Source organism: Trifolium pratense, linkage group LG4 (genome assembly GCF_020283565.1).
Source record: "Trifolium pratense cultivar HEN17-A07 linkage group LG4, ARS_RC_1.1, whole genome shotgun sequence".
Taxonomy (NCBI): Eukaryota; Viridiplantae; Streptophyta; class Magnoliopsida; order Fabales; family Fabaceae; genus Trifolium; species Trifolium pratense.
This window is the reverse complement of record NC_060062.1, coordinates 2468359-2484177: the sequence shown is the minus strand read 5'-3', so window position 1 is coordinate 2484177 and position 15819 is coordinate 2468359. Positions and strand designations below refer to the sequence as shown.

Here is a 15819-nt window from a genome sequence, read left to right as displayed (position 1 = left end):
ACCTCCCGAACACCCTCTAGAACCCCCTGTTGCTTGCCACAGTTGCATGATTGAAGGTCTTTCCGTCGTGAAAACTAGACGTTGCTATTTATAGCTTCGGCGTAAACGTGATATTTCATCGGGGTTATGCTTTTTGTCGTGGTTTCTAAATAAGTGTCCAGACACTCGCTTAACTTTATTTTATTTTGCTCTACCTTTGTGGGATTAATTGTTGAGTCAAGTGGAACATTCAATTTTACTGTCGTTTGATAGTGACAAATGTTCTTAAAAAAGAAGCTCATGTATATAGTCGTACAGGTTAATTGTAAATAATTTTCACCACCATTTATCAAGGACTAATAGATGATTGAATATCTTAGACTCTTACCGCTTAGATCAATTTAGTGTTGGTTAATATGAAATTATTTAGTTATCTTCACATCACTTCATTTAAAAATTTCAATGTTGTAAGTATTGAGGTAGGTGGGGGATCAAATCTAGGTGAAATTTTTGTAAGGTTTAAATTTAAATAATGTCTATTTAAAAATAGGGTTTGCTAAATAGTGTTCCCAGTGCACTCTTTAAGCATTCTATTTAAAGAAAAATAATTTATCTAAAATGTTAAACATTTCAATTCTCAATGCGTTGACTTCACTCATTTCCATAAAATTTTAACAACAACTTACTATTTAAGATGCATAAAGAGTGTCACGTGGGCACTGTTTAACATTTTCCTTAAAAATATAAAACAACAATGATGGATAACAATGCAAAGATGATGGGTACGTGGGTAGTTCAACTGATTTGAATTAAGAGTTAAAGATATTAAGGTGTAGAAAGATCGAGTTCAAGTATCGGTAAAGAATAAATACTAACACTAACAACTAATTATTGACATTAGTTTGTTTTTTCCTTCAAGCTTTAAGGGTTCAATGACGGTTAGCCTAGTTCTAGAGGGCCATAGACGTGAACGGTTTCTCCCACATCTTTTATGGTTTTCAAGGCATCTCCCACATCTTTTACAAACCTTTTTCTTCTCCTCAAGGAGCTCGTCCATCCCTATATTACTCATTATCATTTTTTCTAGTCAAATAACATATTAGTTAGAAATTTCATTTCTGAAAACGAATAAATAAGGTGTTCAAAGTTCAAATATAAATCCTTCCATATATAATAAAGTTCCTAGAGACATTTATTATCTTATTCTATCATTTACAAGGTATAATCTTATGCTCTAGGAGCTTTGCTGTTCCTTTATGATTCACTATCATATCCTATTTTTTTTTAGGGACACTATCCGATTCTATTTTTTTTTATTCAATAATAATTCATATCAAATTCTATTAAAAAGGAGACTCCTTACTCTTAAAAAAAAAGGCTTTTTATCTCTAAACCTTATTATAGTTTCACCTCCTTAAATGCACACTTGATCCTTTCTCCACCATCTTAAATATATCACATAACTTTAGTGACACTCAGGGACGGACTGAAGGGGGGCAAGCAGGGGCTTCAACCCCCCTCCCACATACATATAGTTGCTAATGACACCTCTTAAATAAATTATTGTGATTTTATTTAATAATTTTGAGTTAAATATATTTTTAGTCTTTATAAAATTATGAGTTTTTAAGTTTTGTCCTTCAAAAAATTTACTTTTAGTCCATATTTGTATTTTATAGGACTATTTTGAGGACTAAAAGTATCAATTTTTTGTAAGAATATTTTAAAATGGGGAATATTCTTAACAAACTGCAATATTTTAAAGGATATTTTAAGTTAAAATTTAATAGGACTAAACATAAAAACTCGTTATTTTATAAAGATAAAAAATATATTTAATTCTATTATTTATTGTTAAAAAAGAAATTCGGCCCCCCGTGTGATTGATTTCTAGATCCGTCCCTGGTGACACTTCCTATAACTAATACAGGGCCGGTTCTGAGATTTTGGAGGCCCAGGACAAATAATAAAAATGGACTCCTAATAAAAAATAAAATGAAAAAAAATATTTATTTAAATTATAAATTATAAATAGTATCAATAACATAAAAAATAGTCATTTATCTGTGTAACTAACATAAAGATAAGGTCATTTCACAATAAAAATTGCAAATTAATTTTATAAATTAATTCTTTATTTTCAAAGAAATAATAAAATGTAGTTTTTTTTTTTAAAAAAATAAAGTAGTGAAATTATTTATAAATTATATAGAGTGATTTTTTTTTTTTAGAAAAAACTAACCATGTTAAAAAAGGAAACAATTTTAAAAATCGTTAATGAAATGTTCGTTATAAATGGATTACAATAAATGTACCCAAAAGAAATGGATGACAACAAAATAAAAGTAAACAAAAGCGAGCTCGCACGCCAACCACTAGGACAACATTCATTTTGTGTTATAAATTCGTAAAACCAATACTTGACTACTATTAACTTGATGGGCCTGAAAAAAATATTGAAGCCCCCAAAATTTGGAGGCACTGGGCTCGGGCCCTGCTTGCCCTGGCCCAAAACCGGGCCTAAACTAATATAAGACATGTCTAAAAAACATCAAATTTTGCATGTTTAGACGCTGACTTCAACATAGTTTGTGACACTTGCATTAAGATATTCATTATAGTTAGTAATCACTAATTTTTGTCTAGGAATCCGTGGGATACACAAAATGAGTTATTCCTTCCCAATCAAATTTTCTCCATGCATATAAGGCAGAAATCGAACCCCTGACCATATAATCAAGGGGACCAAAATTTTTTTTATTTTTTTGAAACAGGAGACCAAAAATCTTTACCACTTGAATCAATTCATTATTGATAAAATGAAATTTTTAGTGGCTAGAGCATCATAGATATAATATCACCCTTGGTTTATAAACGTGGGCCGTAATAGTCATATTGGACTTTCAGCCCAATAAATAGTAACCCAAAACCATACCAAAAAAAACAAATCTCATGACTCATGCGTTGATCTACATTGACTTTACGATAATACGACGTCGTTAAAACAAGTTCACAAGTAAAGAAAGAACACTAACATCGAAGTCCACACAATCACAACACAACACAACAACATAAGAAACTGAACAAACAAACAACCTGGTTGTGTTGTGTGTAGTGAATCATCATCATTCATCACTATCATCAAAAACATGGGAAGCAACGATTTGAAGTACGAGGTTTCACAAAACGCATACATCAAGCTTGTTCTTCACTCTCTCAAACACCCCACATCCGCCGTCAACGGCGTCTTGATCGGCCGCATCTCTAACGACACCGTCGAGATCACCGATGCCGTTCCTCTCTTCCATTCTCAAATCCCTCTTCTTCCTCAATTGGAGATCTCTCTCATTCTGGTAACTCCTCTCTCTCTCTCTTAGGGTTTTACAAATTTTTTATCATTCAATTGAATCCATTCTAACCCCAATTTGTTATTTATCAAAAAATAGTTAAAGACATAAACTTTCTTAATTATTATGCAATTTAATCAACTGGGTTGATCTTTATTTCTTCTGGGTTTATCAGTTAATTTAGTTTTTGTTTAATTTAGATTCTTCACAATTTTCTGTTTTTTTTTTAAAAAAAAAATTCTGATTTTTTTTTGTAATTTGCTATTGTTTTTTTGTGATGTAGATAGAGGAATATTTTTCTGCTAAAGGGTTGAACATAGTTGGTTATTTTCATGCCAATGAGAGGTCTGATGAATTTGAGCTTGGTGGTGTTGCGAAGAATATTGGTGATCATATCAGTCGTTACTTTCCTCAAGCTGCTATTCTATTGGTATGTGATGTGAATTTTGCTGATCTTGGTTTGAATTCTGTAGTTTTTGTTTTTCATTTTTTTCTTGTTCCTTTTTGATTCGTTGCAGTTAGATAACAAGAAGCTTGAAGCTTTGAAAAAGAGCAAGAGTAGCGGTGCTGTAACACAGGTTAGCAATGTTTTTAGTATTGGAATTTGAAAACTGCATTCATATATAGGTCTCTAATGATTTTTCATGTCAAAGTTGATTTATGAATTTTATTTGTGCTTCTCTAGATAATGTTTAATCAGGGGAATAATTTTGAAACCAACTTAACGAAGCATTTATCATGTATGTCACTTAAATTTAATCAACAACTTATGTTTCGATATACATGGTGAGAAGCTATTTATATTCTCAGTAATATAGCATTTGGGGTGGATGAGAATCAAATTTGGGGTTAAGTTTTATTTTGAGTCATCGAATATTTTAGAAATCCTTGAGGACTTAACCTGTGCAGACCATTAGAATGTGTATCTTTGTAGTCTCCTTTTGCATTTGACAATGTGTGTGTTATTTGTTGTAACTCAGATCTGATTGCAAGACTTATAATCACGACTTATGAGGCCTGAATGCTTTTCTTAATCCCCCTCCTCTTTTCAGCACAAGTTAAAAGAGGGGATATTCCTTGTTTGATTTACAGTACCTCGCAGTATATTGATGATTGATCTATCCAATTTGATGAGTGGGAGAATTAACTAAATATGTTTGTAATTTGCATACTCCGCTTAATTATATAGGGCAATCTCATCTCAATCCACAAATATTCCATGCCATTTGTTTCTTGTTATGAAATTCATGGTGCATCCAGAGAGCACTTTTTCCTTTCTTTTTTTGCTGCTGATAAAATAAAATCTTATTAACTTCATATTATATAATTATGATTTTTAACATATAATGTAGATTCATCTTTTTCTTGGTTGTGTTAACATAGCTTGCCTTTTTCTTATGGTTTAGCTTTATGTTAGGGATGCATCTAAGAACTGGAAGTTGGTCCAGTCAGATGCAAACAACCGATTCTCTCTCAAAGAGCCATCAGCAAATCTCATCTTATTGGATTATATTTCATCTGAGAAATATAGAGACATTGTAGATTTCGATGATCACCTTGATGACATAAGCAAGTAGGTTCTTTATCCCGCCACCTTTCTTTTCCTAAATTTTTATAATCGACTTTGTCTTTACATAATATATTATTCAATTTTGTTTTCAGAGATTGGCTAAACCCAGGGCTCTTCAACTGATCTTGGCCCTCGTTGTCTCCATTTTTATCCAATCTACTTCGCAAGTTGATGATGTTCAAGCATATTATGGAGCATATGTTGGATACTCGTGATGAACAATCAGGAATAGATTTTGACATTCAGGAACATTGTTTCATGAGAAACTTTATCAGATGTATAAGCAGGATATTTATTTATCATCCAATTAACAATTTTCATAGTTTTCCTTCCCCAAAAGGTTTTGGTTGCAGATCCTTTTTTTGTTTTGTTCTCGCCTTTCTGTAGGTATATTAATTAAATTCGAGTTTTCGTGCTTTGTTTGAGACATTGTTATTTCAAAGAAACAATATAGTCATGCCATCTGGTTCATCCAATGGTTTGCCCAGGCTTTCTGGTTGTAATGTGTGCTCTTTAAAATTTATATTTTTGTAAGAGAAAATAAACCTAGGTTATACCCAACAGGTAAAAAAATTGAGGCATTTTTCTTTTTAAAATGGAGGCTATTATGAAAAATAAAAAATTCCTAAACAAGGTCACTTTCACAAGTCTATGAACATTATGAGCCATTCAAGTTTTAGTAGGGTTGGTAAATACTTAATGTACAAAAAGTTTTTGTAAAATTTGTATAAAAAACTGTGATTGATTGGATACAAGTGAATGAGAATGGCTAGTTTATGTTTTTTTAGGAAACTACCTCAAACCATTTCATCAATAATCAAAGAGGCATTGCAAAGAGGAGACTGATAATTTTTTTTGGGACTAGCTATGAGTGTAGCTACTTGCGCCAAATGGTAGTAACTTGATTTGCTTGTCGTCTAATAAATCTCACTTCAAGGTTTTGGTTACTTCTAACTTGATGATAGTAATATTATAGAATTTGCAAGGTCACCCATATATTTGTGATCCCTCTCAATAATTGTTCGTCCTGCCTCAAACAATGCAGGCCAAACAGAAGAGTGCATGCTTGATCAAGAGCGACACGGAGGCATTGAGCGATGATGCAAGTATTAGTTGATGGCAAACTATCCATATCATCTCTCAAACACACACACAAAGCAATGTATAATTCTGCGAGCTAAGAAGGCCACTTCAATATCGCATTTTATGGCAACTATTGGCGGATTTGACCAAGGCAACACAGCATCTGAGGTCAAGTTATTTTGTGCATCAATTACACATGCCTCTATTCGATTAGAACTTCAACTGGCTACAATAATCTCCCACAATTCATACTTAAAAATGCTTAAGATGTTCATAGCAAAATTGACTGTAAAATGATCTTCATACAAGAGTCATTCGAATGCACATAAGGTTGAACAACGCCCGCCCCATATAAGAGATGAATGTCAAACTGTTAAACTAATTGGACGCTAAAAGAAATAGTGTGTTGCAGACTTGCACTCTCCACTTCATGCAGAAAATATAGATTGTAGAACAATGACTTAGTTGTTTTCTCAATAATTTCAACACATTTAAATAAACGTTATTGGCAGTAGAAAATATAGGTTGTGTGCAAAATGTTTTTTTACCTCTCAATCTCCAAATCCTTGCAATTCAGTAACTTGAGTACAATTTTACATAAAATCAAAAATGTAAATTTGTGCAAGAATCTATGACAATGTGTCATTGAGTTTTTTTTTTTTGATATTGATGTCATTGAATATTTTTAACTGCAGAAAATTCATGTTGTGACTATTGCAAATTGGTTCAAACAGATTGTTTACTGCACTAGAACAATCAACTATTTATTAAGATTGACAACACTGATAAATTATTCATCAACCCTTTGTACATTTAAATGAACACTGAAGATATGATAAAATACAATTATAGAATTCAAAAGAAGGCAGGACATCCCTCGGTAACAACACCAGGAGCTGTAGGGCATATAGCCAAGGGACAGTGATCATCTCCTTCAAGCCCCCACCATGCTGGGCCATTGATATCATAAGATTGAAGTGAAAAATATAGCAACACACCCATGAAAGCAATGCCAGAATCTAAAGCTGCCGAGAGAATGTAAGTGTGTCTAGCCCACCACGACTTGAAACGTTTGTAAATATAGAAATTGAAGAAGATTCCAACAACTCCCCATGAAATAAAATTTATTGATCTAACCGGTGGTATTTGACTTGCACCTGCAATTATAAGTGGCATGTTGATCAGTTCGATCCATTTGTGATTCGGATATTTGCGAGCTAGCAGCCACACTGGAACAGGCGCAAGTAGACCTATGAGGAAAAACCAATTCAATCCAGGATAAATTCCATCCTTTGTGAACATCCTTTGTGGTCCTACTATTCCCCATATGATTGAAGCATTGTAAAACACATCATCACCAGGACAAGTCCATGGACTACCCTCTGGCAAATTTGATGGATCACATATGTGTGGAATAGTTGTTAGAAGCCACCATGCTGTGCCGAAGTATACACTTGAAGCCACCAAAGTTCCTACCAATTGTACTATGAACATAGATTTTGGTGGAATTTTCATGTAGTGGCCTAATTTGAAGTCTTGAAGGAAACCAAGTGCTTGTGACATGCTGATATATCCATAAGTCTTGAAGGCTACATTAGCAAGTGGCTTTCCAGGATAAATGTAACCAATGATCAACTCTGTGATCACATTAAGTCCAGTTTGCTGCAAAACAAGCAGAAAGTTTTCTATTATGATTAATTTTTTTTCCTACTTGTGTTCGACAAACAGGGGTTAAGACAAAAAATTACCTGATTTGTCGTTGCTTGAATGACACCAACTGGCAAAGTAAAAAACAATGCAATTGTTAGAGAAAGCAAGACTCCCCACCAAGGAAGTTGGAGCTGCTTGCCAAAGCCTTCACAGCATATCAAGGCCATAATAGTTATAAGAACCAAAATGCTTATGAACCACCACTCAGGGACTTGTTCATAGTTTTTCTTCATGATTCTTGTATGCACGTCTCCGGCTTGCTCTTTTAGCGTGGCTGTTGTCTTTCGCCACATCTGATTAACCGTTCTTTCAAATTTTGTGACCAGAATATATAGTTAGATGGTTTATCATAAAAAATGCATCAATAATAAATATAAAGGATTGTAGAATCAAAAGAAACATACTTTCCATGGAAGAGGAAAACATGCGAGACGGTTGCAGTTAGAGCTGCGAAGCTCAATCCATAATCAAATGCAAATGTGATACTAAGATAGAGCTTACTGTAATTGTTATAAGCATCCATATCAATGTCAAATGTTGCATCATTAAGAATCCTAGAAACATTATATATTGCACCGGTGGAATCAAATGTGTGAGAATGGATGAGGGGAAACTTTTTGGCATCATAAAAATTGTTCCAATAGGCAATGGGAATCACAACATAGATATACAACACAAATCCAACCAATATGTTGATGATGGCAAAACCAGGATATGCCAAAGGACTTCCTAAGAAACCAGCAACAGTGTTCCAATCGAGGGTAAATGAACCAATACCAAGACCCCTCATTCCTGAACCAATCTGTTGAGCAGTGACAGAGTTTTTCCATATTAAGCAAACAACAGAGATGGTTGATATTGCTTGGAAAAAGTAGCCTGGAACAATGTAATAAGCAAAGCTTGCCACAAAGACTAGAAAAAAGAATTGCAACCGAGTGTTTCCTCCTTTAGGCCTCTTTTCTTTCTCATGAAATGCCCTGTGTCATTCAAGATTCATTTACCAATGAGAAATGAAAAGAGAACTGAACAACATAGTAATATTCAAATAATCCTAAATAGTAAACATGTGAAGCACTGACACAGATACATTCCACATAAACATGTGTCGGTGTCAGCACAATTACATATCGCCACACATTCAATCTGAAGTGTATGTTCTACGTATACAACATTCATTATTCACTCTCACTTGAAAATTCATTTTCTTAATTGATAAATAAATAATTAATGCACGTGGAAATTCGATAGAAATCTTATAAAAATGGACAACAGAAAAATTCAAGAGGGTCATATATCTAAAGACAAAATAGTAGTTAATTAGCTTCTATTCATGTGAAATAAAATAAAGAAATACCTGAATAGAGACACTTGGACAAGATTTGCAGGCCACCACATATAGGGTGAGTCCACAAGGACCTTTCTGAATATACCAGCCCATCCATAACCAAGCATCTAAAATATTCAAGAACAACAAAAAATTCACATTTTTAACTAACTAATATATTAAAATGAATAAATGCTAATGTTTAACATTTAAGAAAACACAATTGTTCACCTGGGTTGACAGTGCTAGCAAAAAAGCAGCAACTGGATTGATACTCCTGTGGTAAAAAGCCTTAACAATAGTAATTATGTCAATGGCATAGACACCACTAGCTCCAGAAGTAGCAAAAATGGTTATAAGGGCATGTTCCTTCAAATTGAATGGTCCAGGATTCAATGTGAAAGACCAAGGAGTGAAAGGGACTCTATATATTGTGGTTGGAAGTGTTGCAGCCATTAATTTCCCAAGTGGGAGAGAAACTATTTGTGCTGTGATAGAAGAGATAGTTAGAGGGTTTGTTCTGAACACAAAGAATTGGTTCACAAAGGAAAGGATAATGCAACATCCCAAACCAATAGTCCATGTCCTAAATGTAAGTGCTGGTTGTGTAGGATCATCTGTTATTGGTACTGTTAGTCTGACTTGCTCTATAGGAGAATCATTCACTTCTTTGTCGTCATCATCTGCATTAAACAATCACTAGCTTTAGATTCACACATATATAACAATAACAAACAACAACAATGAAACATTGACATAAACACAGATACTAGACACGACTCAACCAATTATAATAACTTGAAAAAATTGAATGTAACAATATGTGCCATTCGGATATTAGACATGGGTCTCTAATATGAAGTGTTCATTGTTAGGCGAGTTCAGATATCTAGGCCGAAATGTAGAGAATAGTCTCTCAAGATACGAAGATCTAATTGAGGGGTTAATGTTTTCGAACAAATGTTCTTACTTATGTTTGCAGTGAGATAGGCACGATCGCTATGACAAAAGTTATACATGTTAAAATCGCGATTTTGCAAAACTCATCTTCCATGCAAAAATCTATTATCTAAATTTCACAACCATGATAAAGACAGTAATGAACTATATATTGCTTCACATCACATATAATATATGAAAAAAAATGATCCGCACTCTCATCTAATAACAACTTCATATATCTCGTCAAATCATCCTACTACACCTCCACTTCAATTATATATGACATGAAAAAAATGCTTCAATTCTAATAGATGTCAGTGTAAAACTAATTTACACTAACCGAACATATCCATTAAATTTATAGTATATTATATTAGCATAAACTTTCGCTTAATCCTTAAAAAATAATAAAGACAATGTGTGAACAATTGAACATATGATATAATAATATATTATTTAATCATCATATACTATATATTACATATAAAATGACAACTAATGAGAGAAGAAAAGGGTTACCATCAATGGCAAGTTTGGATTCATCATGGTCCTTAGTATGAACAGAGGAAGCTGTATCTTCAACAATTCCTGCCATTGAAGAGACAAGAGATTTCTTTGAAGAAACTGAAACCAAATGTGTGTTGGATTTTTCCTTCCCTTTATAATGTTCTCTCACAAGAGTGTCTCTGTTTTTTTTTTTTATATCAAGAGTGTCATCTTTCTTCTATGATTTTTAAGGTAAGATCTTCTAATCTTGATATTTTTGAAAAAACTTTGATTACTACTATATGACTCATATTGACTACGTATTTAATATTCTTTGCTGTAACCGTTAATGGGTTAAATATTGTTGCTGGCATTTTGTTGAAGTTACGTAAGCCAAAATTAATTTTGATATGCTATTGAAAGTACATATTATATAAGGAAAGCAAGTTGGAATCTCGGATTCGGATTTGGTATAGGCAAAAACTCATGCAGTCATGTGGTGCTCTTAATCCGTTTAATTGGAATCTTCATTAAAACGAATTATTCGAAATAATCTGAATTAAATTTCGGTTAAAACAATTGTTGGCCAAACTGGATTATTTTATCAGATCTCTTTATCTGAAACCACAAGGTTAATATAAAATTAAATAAATTTTATAAGTCTACGGTATCTACACTATATATAAAGAGCATAGATCGATGAGTTTTGGTATGAATTTTTTATAATACCAACAATACATTTGATTTTTTTAGTAGCAACAAAAATCTTTTTTTAACAAACTCATCATAACATAAGACATTTTTTTTAGCAGCAAATTTTTTTTATTAATAAACTCACCATAATATAAGTCTTTTTTTTGGACATAAGTTAGACACATTGCCTAGCCCGCTAGTATGGTATAAAATTCATTAAAAAAGTCACTAAGTTTAGTCTAATCGTGAGAGATTTGGATAATATGTTACAGGTCTTGAGTTCAATACTTAGGTCCATTGTAAACTAAAAGAAAAAACTCATTGAAAAAAATTTCTCTCATTCTTATCTAGTCTATGTTATCTAATCTTTTTATATGTGTTTGGTCTATATTAATTACCAAACACATCAATTATTTAATAAATTTTAAAAGTAATATGATTTATAACAAAAAAGAAAAGATACATGCTTTCATCTGATTTTGATAAGATGACTCTTACGCACTGCATCTCACTTTACTGCACTCAATCTACTTCCAGCATGTTGTTGAAGTAACCCAAAATTGATTATTTTCTCCGGTCTTATATATATATAACAAAAAGTTTGCATTTTAGATTCGTTGTAAAATCAACGTATCTAGACAATATTATAGTCTAGATACATCAATTCTACAATGTATCTAAAAAGTCAACATTTTCTTATATATAGGACTAGAGGGAGTACTGATTTGCTATTAAAAGTACATAGTATATAAGGAAAGCAGGTTGGAATCTCAGATCCAGATTCGGTATATAGGCGAAAACTCATGTAGTCATGTGGTGCTCTTAATCCGTTTAATTGGAATCTTCGATAAAATGAATTGTTTGGCTGAATCTGAGTTAAATTTCGATTAAAACAATTGTTGGTCAGGTTGGATTATGAGACCCCTTTGTCTGAAACCAAAAGGTTAATAAAAAAAGAAATTATATTGTATGTAATATATATCTATACTATATATAGGGTCAGAATCAAATGACACAAACTATTTTGACACCAAATGTTACACCTTTCAATAACGTTTTAACCGATATATTTTATAAAATTCACCGTTCGATTGAAAGTTTATATCATATAGATCATTTGTGTAAAATTTCAGACAAATCCTAAATCATTTGATATGCTATTGAGACACATAAAAGTTAACGACATATAAAAAAAGACACAAACCGTTAATTTTGATGTATCTCAATAACATAAGACACAAACCGTTAATATGTATCTCAAAAACTTACCAAAACATAAGACACATTTTTTTAGCAGCAAAAATCTTTTATTAACAAACTCACCATAATATAAGACTTTTTTTTTTGACATAAGTTAGACACATGCAGACGCGGAACGCGCTTGCCTGACCCGTTAGTATATGTTATCAAAATCATTCAAAAAAGCCACTAGGTTGAGGAGTTTGGATAATATATTAAAGGTCCTGAGTTCAATCCTCAGCTCCATTGTAAACTAAATGAAAAAACTCATTAAAAAAAAATCCCTCTCATTCTTATCTAGTCTATATTATCTAATCTTTTTATACGTATCTGGTCTATATTACGGACCAAATACATCAATTATTTAATAAATTTTAAAAATAATATGATTTATCACAAAAAAAATAAAAAATACATACTTTCTTTTACGGAAGAAAAGAAAAAAAATACATATTAAGATTTTATTTTTCTTTATGTTTGTTTGATATTAACATTTTTTTTGACACAATTATCATGGTGTAAAAAAAAAATAACGTTATTTTTTTTAACATAACATTAAAAAAATAAGTATTGACAAAATTATCATTGTGAAATAATTTTATATTGTTTGTGCGAAATTACGTAGCTAATGAATACAAAGTAAAACTTTCTCATCAACAACATTAATAAATATATTTTCCTTAAAAAAAAACATTAATAAATCTATTCAATGTATTTTTATTTTGTTTTACTAATAATCGATGCGATGTTTTTATTTATTTATTTATTATTATTATTTTTTGCAATAGAACTGATAATCGAACATATGATCTCTACATAGTACATACTATCAAAACCCGTCACTATTAGACTAACTTAGTGGCTTTGATTCAATTTTTTTTTGACGCAAAAATATCAATTCAATTTTAAATACTAATATTTTCTATTATAAATGCAGGATATTCAATAAAAATTAATATCTTTGGTTTAAAATTTGAAATTTTTTTTTGACAGAATCTTTGGTTTAAAATTTGAATTTTTTTTTTGACAGAATCTTTGGTTTAAAATATGAATTTTTAAAATCTATTTTTTGTTATATTTATGAATGCAATATCATATTCTCATATCATCATATGTTCTTTTGGACCGTTCAAAACATTTAATTTGGGGATATGATTTAATTTCCTGGACCGTTCAAAACAAATCTCTCAAATCAACTACATTAATGAAGAAAATAAATAATCAATTCACTCTATATAAAAGAAAATATTAACTGTCAACCAAAAAAAAATTAACTACTTTCATAAATGGGTATATATGATTTAATTTTCTATGATTCAAAAAAAAAAAAAAAATTTAATTTTCTAGATTATCAATGACAATAAAGTGTTTCAATACAAAAGCCGAAAAACCTATTATATGCATAATCGAGAGAACAATTTGAAAGGTTTCCAAATTGTTCCATTGATTATGCACATGAATTGTGAACCAATTCAACAACACTTTGAAATTATGAGAATGTGTTGTTGAATATTTTCTGTTGGATTTTATTAATTTTTTTTTTGAAAAAGTTTTATTATTAATTTATCTTAAAATTATAATATTATATTAATTAAATTCCTTTTGACCAAGTTGTGCATATTGCTAAATGCATGGTGCACGTTTTCTATTCATTCATTTTGTGACATTTATGTTAATCACAATCATAATTTCTAGCAGTTATTTTGTAATCTTAAAGTTATTTTGTAACTTATTTGTAGCAGAATTTTTTTTTTTTTTTAAGAAGTATTGATGTGAAAATTAACTAATATAAGATATATTATGATAATTTTTTTAGGATATTTTTGTTTCATATTTATTTTACTATCAAATTTATGTTGCCTGGGTGCGGGTACGGTACGTCATTTTTTGAAAAACTAAGGTACGGGTACGTCCCTATAATTTTTTTTTTAATTTCCACGTAAACAATTATATATATCAAATAATATAGTTATATTGTTAAAACAAATAATTAAACATAAAAAAGATCACACCACACTTTAAATGTAATTTAAATTGTTCGAAATATCAAAATATGAAATTAAAAACCAATTAGCTCAAAAAGAGTCAATTATTTCCCTTTGAATTTAGTCTATTCCTTTTCAATGAATAAGTGAATAATTCCGGCGGCTATTTTGTTATGTTTTTTTAGCAATAGTTGCTACTTTATATTATGAACAAATAAAAAACATAAATCTTCCTATAAAAAAAACTAATAATAAAAGAAAAAGGAGAAAAAAAAACCGTGTTTTTTTGGATTGGTGTACCACGCGTGTACCTAGAGCTGTAAAAAGGGCCTTAAGGGGCCGGCCCTTTAAGGGGCGGACCCACTTATTCCTGATTATTAATTTTATTTAAATTTTAAACACAGTTTTTTTAGGGTGCCGATCGTGGACAGTGTTGATTGAAGAAAACGAGAATAAGTTCACGACACTAGAAAAATTGTTTAAAATTTAAATAAAATTAATAATCAGGAATAAGTGGGTCCGCCCCTTAAAGGGCCGGCCCCTTAAGGCCCTTTTTACAGCTCTACGTGTACCCATTGCAAAAAACAAAAAAAAAAATATAGGTACGGCGTCGGTGCGTACCGGGGAGTACCATACGCGTACCGGTACTTGGTACCGGTACTCGGTCTAAAATGGAGTACCCATGCAACATATTTAACTTTTTTTTTGTTTGGATTTTTTTTTTTTAAAAGTTTACACACGAGTCTATATTTTTACATTGAGATTTACACATGATTTATATTTATATTCATATATTAATACGATATCCTATGTTTTATTTTTTTACTAATACGGGATTTTTTTTTTTTTTTTTTTATGTTTATAAATTTCCATTCTTTTTATTTGAGAATTTTGAAAATTTTAATATTAAAATGTTATTTTTGTAGTCTCATTTTACAAAAGGGGCGGTTACACTTGTTCTTAGCAAGTATGTACATATTCCTATATATTTGTGGGTGAGTAGAAACAGTGAGATATCGAGAATAATAAGATGAGTAACATAATACTAAATTTTCATGAGCATTTAAAAGTAGTTTCTTGAGATCTTGCTAATTCACGTGCGATGCTAGCAAGAAGTGGCTGTTGTATCATGGAGGGTATTAGCTATGAGACCAATTGCATCGGGTAACTTACCTGCGATGACAAAATATTCTTAAGTCCAGTGCATTTGCACGACTTTCAAATTCGATAAGTTCTTCTCATTCTATATTTTATTTTATTATAAATCTATTTATCTATAATAATAATTTCTCTTATTTGTTTATTCGATAATAATTCTATGTCTAATTTCTCCGACATTTTCAACTTCCAACCATTGTGAATTTGGCTATTGTGAATTGGTTCAAAATCAAATACATTGCTTGCTACACTAGAACAAATGGTTGCAAATTTCATTGGATTATATAGAATCAAAGAAATGGT

At 31.2% G+C, this 15819-nt stretch overlaps 2 protein-coding genes across 3 annotated transcripts; one reads left to right on the top strand and one right to left on the bottom strand.

Moving 5' to 3' along the window:
• The first annotated feature begins 2960 nt into the window (after positions 1-2960).
• Positions 2961-5399, top strand: LOC123881859 (ER membrane protein complex subunit 8/9 homolog). 2 transcript variants are annotated; one of them, XM_045930608.1, is made up of 5 exons: positions 2961-3332; positions 3610-3756; positions 3845-3904; positions 4733-4899; positions 4989-5399. In XM_045930608.1, the coding sequence occupies exons 1-5, from the start codon at positions 3129-3131 to the stop codon at positions 5017-5019; spliced, it is 609 nt and encodes a 202-aa protein (XP_045786564.1). In that variant the 5' UTR covers positions 2961-3128; the 3' UTR covers positions 5020-5399. The 2 variants fall into 2 exon arrangements, with proteins under 2 accessions (XP_045786564.1, XP_045786565.1); XM_045930609.1 differs by lacking the exon at positions 4989-5399 and having other exon boundaries at positions 3001-3332; positions 4744-4893.
• Positions 5400-6834: 1435 nt separating this feature from the next.
• LOC123920752 (oligopeptide transporter 1-like) lies at positions 6835-10550 on the bottom strand. The gene is made up of 6 exons (XM_045973059.1): positions 10475-10550; positions 9245-9696; positions 9044-9141; positions 8094-8666; positions 7728-7995; positions 6835-7641 (listed from the first exon to the last, which is right to left on the bottom strand). The coding sequence occupies exons 1-6, from the start codon at positions 10548-10550 to the stop codon at positions 6835-6837; spliced, it is 2274 nt and encodes a 757-aa protein (XP_045829015.1).
• Positions 10551-15819: the final 5269 nt, after the last annotated feature.

Excerpts from the sequence above, each read along its gene's own strand:
- LOC123881859 (XM_045930608.1), top strand. The coding sequence starts at position 3,129 with ATGGGAAGCAACGATTTGAAGTACGAGGTTTCACAAAACGCATACATC. Across the intron at positions 3,757-3,844 it reads CTCAAGCTGCTATTCTATTG|TTAGATAACAAGAAGCTTGA; the intron begins GTATGTGATGTG and ends GATTCGTTGCAG. Across the intron at positions 4,900-4,988 it reads CACCTTGATGACATAAGCAA|AGATTGGCTAAACCCAGGGC; the intron begins GTAGGTTCTTTA and ends TTTTGTTTTCAG.
- LOC123920752 (XM_045973059.1), bottom strand. The coding sequence starts at position 10,550 with ATGGCAGGAATTGTTGAAGATACAGCTTCCTCTGTTCATACTAAGGAC. Across the intron at positions 9,142-9,244 it reads TGCTAGCACTGTCAACCCAG|ATGCTTGGTTATGGATGGGC; the intron begins GTGAACAATTGT and ends TGAATATTTTAG. Across the intron at positions 8,667-9,043 it reads GTCCAAGTGTCTCTATTCAG|GGCATTTCATGAGAAAGAAA; the intron begins GTATTTCTTTAT and ends TGAATGACACAG.